Genomic DNA, 8,252 nt, shown 5'->3' with positions numbered 1-8,252 from the left:
ACCGCTTTCCGTTAGTTTTTACGACGTTACGTTAGTTATCACCGTTAGTTTAGAAAAAACCTTTTTCTCAAAAAGTCAAATATGCAAAACTTCAAAAATCATTTTCTTAATAACTTTTTTCCTTTATTTTCTTAATCAAATTCTCAATCAATTTTAATTCAACTTCAATCATTTTCAAAATTTAAAATCAATCAACCTCACTTGTTTTCTTTATCTCATGCCTTGAGGCCTCTTTCTCTTCTTAAAACCCATTTTCGAAAAAATCTTAAAATCAACCTAACCCACCAAAGAAATTTTTGAGTGGAACTACGTCGGTTTTGATCCCTTTCCCAAAAAAAGGGTACGTAGGCAGAGGACTTGTCCTTCCAAATCAAATAAAAATAACCAAAAACATACTTCTTCTCCCTCCATACTTTCACTTAGACATTAGGCAATATATTTTTCAAATAAACAAGTAGCTTAGCACAAGATAATCTAGGTAAGAGGTTCCTATGGAATACCATAGTCGTTTAGGGTGCTTAACACCTTCCCTATTCGAAACCAACCCCCGAATCCAAAGTCTCGATAAGGGTTTTTACTCATTTTTTCCCTTCCCAAGAATAAAAATCGAGAGTTCAAAGATTGACGATTCAAATCAATTAATGGTTTGACATCCGAAAATCGCGAGCACAGGTTTGGTGGGTATTTACCTCTTGCTGATTGAAAGAGATGAGATTGAGAAGAAGGGATGCACAGGCTATCAAAAGAGCAAAACCTATGGTATGTATGAATTGAATGTTATATATTATAATAGTTGTAGTAAACTATTTTAGATTAAACAAATTAAAGGCGTGTCTGGTGTCTGACATGTATCTATAGATGACACTCACACACACATATGGTTACATTCAATCACTTTATGACACTCACACACACATATGGTTACATTCAATCACTTTTATGTTTTCAAATTGTTACTTGTATTAATTTCATGTCTGGTGTCGGTATGAACATTTCATAGGTAGACGACTGAATTGAATTTAGTGTAAGGATTTAATTTGTACATACTCAACAGTGTAAAACTCTATTAAATATGTACATTGAATAATATCTCATCATGTAAATATTTGTAAAGATATTTAGGTACATATTAATGTGGCCTTGTGGTAGTCCCGTGAGCATAGCTTAGTTGGTAGGACAATGCATTATTATATGCATGGGCCGGGGTTCAAACCCCGTACACCCCACTTATTCACCTAATAAGGTGAATTCTAGCCACTAGGCTACAAAAAAAAAAAAATATGTGGACTTGTGGTATGATTTGGTTGAATGTATGCGTAAAACAGTTTTACATTGCCTGATACAACTATAACAAATTAATAATTAATATCTTAAGTGTAACTTTTAAATGTATGATTGTGTCTGTAGTCCATGTTTGTTGTGTTTTCCCATAGTCGATATACTCTTTTTTTGGCGGTGGCCGGGGTTTGAACCCTGGATCTTACATATATTATGTATTGTCTCTGCTAACTGAGCTAAGCTCACGAGGACATAGTCACACTCTATACAAATACCATGCACATTGAAGAATGCACAATTCTTAAATACGTGTCTAAGCAATCAGAAATTATATAGGGTGACCCAGTGCGCGTGGCTCCCGTAAGGTTGAGTTTGGGGAGGGTAGATATATGTATTCTTACCCTAAAAGCAATCAAAAGTTATGATATATCAAAATAATGGAAGAAAAAAAAAATCACAATGGCAGATGCACAGACGATTATAAATAGATTGTGGTCTAGACTTTAAACTAGAGAGAATATTGTTTTTGAACACATTTTTGCTAGCTTTGTTGGTTTAAATAATGGATTAACAAATGTTTTCACTACATCTTTGATCAGTCTTCGTATAATCTACATTTGTAACAAGCATGGTGTATATCTTCTCACGGAGTGTTAAAAATGTAGCTTTATTCACACCCTAAGAATAATTCACAATAGCTTGGTGTATGCCTTCATATAACACTATGCCACAATCTCTTCAGCTGAACATTGTATATTCATCTGCAAATTGCTTCTGCAAGTTGTTGATTAACCTTGTGTAATTGACTTTAAATTACAATCTCTTCAGCTGAGCATCATATTTTCATCTGCAAACTGTTGAATTTAGGTCATTTTGAATGTTAAAATATTGAACCCTCTTTTAATTGACATGGTGTTTCTATTATCTATAATATCATTTACTTCAACTAATGTAACCTTGTGTAATTGACTTTGTTTACTTTTTTCTTTTTAATATATTTTATATCCTCCGTAATTTTGTGAATTTTTAAATAATCATACATGTTTGTAGATTCCAGGTCCCCTTCCTAAAGAACAAATATTAGAACACAAGAAGAAAATTGGCCTTTGGGGAATAACACTACCTTCAGCAAATGCAACCGTTGTTGGAAAAGTATTTTTGATTCTAACAAAACACGCTAATGGTCTCCCCGGATTAAATGATAACCCCGAGACAATTCAAAAAGGGAAAGTTTTTTGGTCACCTGTGAAGCCGGTACATTTTGGTCTGAAGCTAAGTTCAAAATCTTTGTTGGGCATTTCAGGATTACATTTGGAATAATCCTAGGTATTTTAGGAAGAATGGCCTTTCTGGTGTGACGGATGCTTCTTTTGAAATATCCTTCAATCTTTACCTTATGTAATTTCGGCAAGAATGGCCCTTCTGAAGAGGAAGTGGAAAGTGCTTCATTCAAGATGTGCTTTATTGGACATGGATTTAGCAATGAGAGTCTTGCTGCAAATGGAAACTCAAAACCTGACATAGTAGTTATAACGAGAATAATCAGAAGAAAAAGGGTTATGTAACGAATCTGGTTAGTATGATTCCGTGTGCTCTTGTACTTCTTCGCGAAAGAAACAATTTATCAAAGGGGGGAGTATCTTGTACTCAATGTATTGTATTTAGCCCAACTGTTCTGCAACAAAGACTTCAACAAAATGGAATATCTTTAGATATCAACTCGAAAATCATGCTATCATCTTGACTGGTGCAGCTCATTATTTGGTCCACCTCTAAAGAATCCGAACAGAATCTCCGCGATCAGAACACTTCACTCCTCAAAAAACTAAAGGAAAAAGACAAACTCATCGAACAATCTAAGGTTTGTTTTTAATCCTTCGATTTTTCTTCAATAATTTTTATTTTTAATTTCTTTTTGGTTTTTGAATAGTATGATAAGTGTGTGAGTGCATTAGAGATAATAAAGTTCGTTGAAGAGAATCTGAAATTGGCGGCAGAGTCTGAGAATCTATTGGGACATTATCGAATTTGGAAAAGGAATGTGCGCTTTATGATAATGATAAGGATGTGTTGATTGATTTTCAGAATGAAGCTGAAGAACGAGCGAGGGAGGATTGTTTGCGAGCTGAAGAGTTGGAATGTGATTTGGTTATTCATCAGATGGAGTCGAAGAAATCTCAGCAAGAGAACGCACAAGCGACCAAAAGAGCAAAGCCTGTGGTATGAATTCAATATTATATATCATATGATAATAGTTGTAGTAAAGGCGTGTCTAGTATCTGACATGTTTCTAGACATGACGCTTATGCGTGTGGTTATTACTTTTAGCTTCATGTCTGGTGTCCGTATGAGTGCTTCATAGGTAGTAACCAAGGTTTACGAATTGAATTTAGTGTAAGGATTTAATTTGTACATACTCGATCAGTGTAAAACTGTATTTACAATGTACATTGAATAATATCTCATCATGTAAATATTTGTGGAGATATTTAGGAACATAATAAAGTGGCCTTGTGGTATAATTTGGTTGAATGTATGCGTAAAACAGTTTTACAATGTCTGATTAACAGTTACAACAATTAATATCTTAAGTGTAATTGTCAAATTGTGCTTGTGTCTGCAACCCATGTTTGTTGTTTGTTGTGTTTTCTCATAGTCTACATACTCTATACTAATACCATGCATATTGAAGAATGGGCAATTCTTAAATAGGTGTGTATAAGCAATCAGAAATTATAAAGGGTGGCTCAGTGTACGAGGCTCCCATAAGGTAGAGTTTGTGGAGGGTAGATGTATGCAGTCTTACACTAGAAGCAATCAAAAGTTATGATATATCAAAATAATCGAGAAAAAAAACATCACAACGGCAGAAGATTAGACAATTATAAATAGAATGTGGTTTAGACTAGAGAGAATATTGTTTTTGGACACATTTTTGCTAGCTTTGTTAGTTCAAATGATTAGTTTACAAATATTTTCATTGCATCTTTTATTAGTCTTCATATAAGCTACATTTGTAAAAAGCTTGGTGTATATCTTCTTACAGAGGGTTAAAAATATAGCTATCGTCACACCCTAAGAATAGTTCACGATAGAGTAATCCTCATTCACGATAGAGTGATCCTCACACCCTAAGAATATTGGGACGGAGAGAGTATGAATTTTTGGTTGCAAATAGTGAAAACGAGAACGGTAAAAAGCTGCTGTCAATGTGGAGCGGGCGAGGCTTGTAGTTCTTTGTTTCTTTTACTCTCTTGTCAAGTTTCTTTATTTTTACATTATTCTTTTAGCCGATTTTTATCTTTGAAACCATATTCTAGACAATTAACCAATCTTGTAAAATTGTGGTGATTGCGGCACTATAGCGCTATAATCTAGTGGGATTTGATGAATCTACTAAGAAAACCACGGCACCGTCCTAGTTTCTCCTCTATTAGGGAAGTAGCGGCCACTGCTCCGGTTTCTGATGGCTGATGTAGCAACAATAGCGGGAAAATGAGAATCTTAGGGGTTTTTAAAAGATTAAAATTGAAGAAACTGCATTGTGTCAAACATGACAACCTATTTCTATAATAGAAAAACCTGAAGATTAATCAAGTATTACTCTTATATTCACCATAATACGTAAATCTTTCAATACATAAGATATATAACTGAATTGACTTACTTAGCGCTATGCAGCTTCTGCCTCTTTCCTGCATGCTATCCACTAAATCACATAGTGGATTTTTGGCGTTCTGCTATTTTCCACAATATAACACTGCAGTAAACATGTAACAATCAGGAGTTTATATTTGACATACAACTCTTAAATCCCTGATTATCATTTGGATTTTGTAGCTTAAAACAATCAACTCGGAGAGTATTGTCTCTTGTTGCTGAATTGATGTCTCTAGAAGAGGACACAGAGCATCTAAGGGTTAACCTCGACAGAGCTGAAGAGGAGGTGAGGATTGCTGACCACCTTATATTGTTGACTTTTTCCAGTTTTTGAATTATATGGAATGACTGACTTGGCTTGGTGTAAACCATAGGGTAAACTACTATCTGTTGAAAATGGCATATTGGAAAAGGAGAACAGAAGGTTAGTGATGAAATACAAGGAAAGGAGTCATACAGAATCTGGTGGAAAGCTTACCAATAGTTCATCTGCGAAGGTAAGAATCATAGGGGTGTGCTGATTTTGCATCGACTGTTCAGTTTCATTTAATTTCGCACCTCCTTTTAAATAATGAATTTGCATTTTGCAGTCAAACAAGAGAAAGTCCAGTTCCAAGACAAGTAGCTCGATGGCGAAGAAGGTTGATTTTGATGATTTGGATTCAGTATCACCTAGACAAGCTTTGTCACCCTTGCAAAGTAACTCTGTACATGTGGTCACCACCATTGTCTAGATTCATCTTCCTCTAACCAGACAACTGTTTTGATGATCTTTCAAAGTGATCTATATGTAGTTTGGCACGGTTACTATATTTTTCATTTGCTGAAGTTGGTTTTGATTCTTAAAACCATGAAAAAACAGTGGGTGTTATGTGCCTGAAAAACCTCGACATAGTTATGCAGTACCTGAAAAATCTTTACTAGTAAAGATTAATTTTTCAAAAGAAATTGAGGAATCCATTTCCATTTAGGAGTGTATAATAAAATACAAAAAAGGTACTTAAGAAACTGATTGACATTAAATGAACATTTATACACCAAATTTATTAGGGGTCTTCACCGGTCCGGGTGACCCGTTTAACCTTGTAACTCAACCCGAACCAAACTACATTTACCCAAACTTTGAGTCTAACTCGAGCCAATCCATTCAAATTTGTAGTACTTTGATTCGGGCAACAGACTAATGATTTTAAATTCGTGAACCCGCGAACCTATCCCGTTCAAAAAGTTCAAAAAGTTGTTAGATTTTTTGCTTTCTATAATATAGTTCAAGACCTTTATACCTTGATGCTGATGAGGATATTATAGTTCTATGTTTTGTCCCTGTGTTATGAAATTTGATGTGCTAGAAATAAGAAATATTTTGAGGGGACTGATGTTGATGTGACTGCCATTGTTCAAAAAGCACAAAGATCTATTGTGAATTTTAAGAGTGCGAATACAGTGTTGTTGGAGGCACTAAGTGGAGGTCCAATTTTGCGGGTATCTGATGTTCATTGTACACCTCCTTTTAGTGGCTTCTATAAGCTTAATGTTGATGCAGCAGGTCCGATAGAAGAGGGTAAGTGGGGTATTGGTGTTGTGGTAAGAGATAATGAAGGTGTTGTCGTAGCTGCTAGCTGCTGGAAAGTCTTTTCTTGACTAGACTCAGAGGTTGCAGAAGCTTTAGTTATGCGGAAGGGTTTGGAGTTTGTGAAAGACATGTGTTTTATGAATCTTATAGCAGAATCAGATGCTTCTAATGTGGTCTTGGCGTTGAATACTCATCAACAATCTTAGCTAAACATGCTCTTCATAATTTAGATTGCATATGGATTGAAGAGACTCTACCTTGTATTTATGTAGTCTTGACATTTGATTTATTGTCATACTTTTGTTAATAAAAATTATCTTAAACGTAAAAAAAAAAAAAAAAAAAGACTTTTATACCTTAATTTTGAAGTGTTTTAAATAAATCCAAGTGTTAGCATTTTAAATACTAAAATTCAATTTGAATATTACAATTTTGATAAACTAGAATGTCACTTTGTTATATTTTTTATTTCAAATTTAAAAAAAAAATGTTTAGTGATCCGTTGATCCAACCTGAACCAATCACTCTTAATCCAACCCTATTATATTTGATTGAATTAGATGAAATGACATAAAACTCTTATTAATTTTTTTTTATTATTGACTTACAATTCTTAAATGTTGAGCAAAAATGAAATAAAACAAATATTATAGAAAATTATTAAAGCTGATGAAAGACTATTTTTAGTCACATAAAATACCGTTTAAAATTGAATTTATCTTTTAAATCATAAAATTAACAATAGGGTTCCAAAATTAATTATTAACTATTACTCGCATTTAGTTAAGAGAGGGGTAAAACATAGCTTCACGAAAAGATGATTTTTATTTTTAATTTACCCATCAATTAAGAGAATTCTAGTAATTGAGAATACAACCGAACGATAAGTAAGGTTTGATCAATAATAATTTTATCTAGCTATATAAGTGATAATCAATATAATTCCGAATACAACCGAGAGATTTTTTTTGGTAAGGTACAACCGAGAGATTAGTATCATGTGTTTTACAAGGGACACCAAAATACAATTTTTAATAGATTATTACTTTTTCCACCCTATTACCTTCTCATGCATCCTGTAAATTTTTCAAAATGCCCTTGTGCAATTTAGATTTCATAAAAACAACAAAAATCTTAGTAAAAAAATGTTAAAAATCCGTCAAATAAAAGCATAAAAATACCACAAAAAATTCTAAAAATCAAATAAAACTAATGCAAATTTTTTCGGATTTTTCTAAGAATATAAATTTTTTTAAAAAGGGTCTAAACAATGGAATTTTAGATTTTGAGGGGCGGAGTCCCGTAAGAAGTCCCTTCTAGGGGAGTCATGGACGTTGAATTTTTCTGATTTTCTAGGGAAGTATCGGAGCAATCCAATCAAATAGTCCGAAAACCCGATTTTTGACTAAGAACAGGTAACAATGACTCAAACCAGAAGGATGAGAGTTAGGAAGATTAATATTGTTCATGACTATCTATGTTACAAACATGTTTATAATTTGTACTGATATAGTTCGAATTATATAATCCGAACTGTTTTTCCCTTCAAAAAGGGTGTTCAGGGTGTGTTCTGGTTATGTAATCCGAAAAAATCATGTAACGCACCCTATTTTTTGAGATTTTCGGATTACAAAATCCGAAAAAACCCGTAACTCATTTTTTCACCCTATAACAAAGGAAAACATCAGTTCGGATTATGAAATCCGAAAATTTCAAAGGCATTTTTGCAAATAAATAGGGC

The 8,252-nt window shown here is 33.6% G+C and overlaps 1 protein-coding gene across 1 annotated transcript; it reads left to right on the top strand.

Moving 5' to 3' along the window:
* Window positions 1-552: 552 nt before the first annotated feature.
* On the top strand, window positions 553-6,778 carry LOC11425993 (uncharacterized). The gene is made up of 6 exons (XM_024783682.2): window positions 553-759; window positions 2,329-3,139; window positions 3,364-3,498; window positions 5,119-5,224; window positions 5,313-5,435; window positions 5,529-6,778. The coding sequence occupies exons 3-6, from the start codon at window positions 3,365-3,367 to the stop codon at window positions 5,670-5,672; spliced, it is 507 nt and encodes a 168-aa protein (XP_024639450.1). The 5' UTR covers window positions 553-759; window positions 2,329-3,139; window position 3,364; the 3' UTR covers window positions 5,673-6,778.
* The last annotated feature ends 1,474 nt before the right edge of the window (window positions 6,779-8,252 follow it).

The sequence above is a fragment of the Medicago truncatula genome, chromosome 5, assembly GCF_003473485.1.
Source record: "Medicago truncatula cultivar Jemalong A17 chromosome 5, MtrunA17r5.0-ANR, whole genome shotgun sequence".
In the NCBI taxonomy this organism is placed as follows: Eukaryota; Viridiplantae; Streptophyta; class Magnoliopsida; order Fabales; family Fabaceae; genus Medicago; species Medicago truncatula.
This window is presented reverse-complemented; position numbering and strand designations above follow the sequence as displayed.

What these genes read in the sequence shown, in the direction of transcription:
- LOC11425993 (XM_024783682.2), top strand. Translation starts at nt 3,365, where the DNA reads ATGAAGCTGAAGAACGAGCGAGGGAGGATTGTTTGCGAGCTGAAGAGT. An exon ending in TCGACAGAGCTGAAGAGGAG is followed by an intron (nt 5,225 to 5,312) that starts GTGAGGATTGCT and finishes TGTAAACCATAG; the next exon opens with GGTAAACTACTATCTGTTGA. An exon ending in CCAATAGTTCATCTGCGAAG is followed by an intron (nt 5,436 to 5,528) that starts GTAAGAATCATA and finishes TGCATTTTGCAG; the next exon opens with TCAAACAAGAGAAAGTCCAG.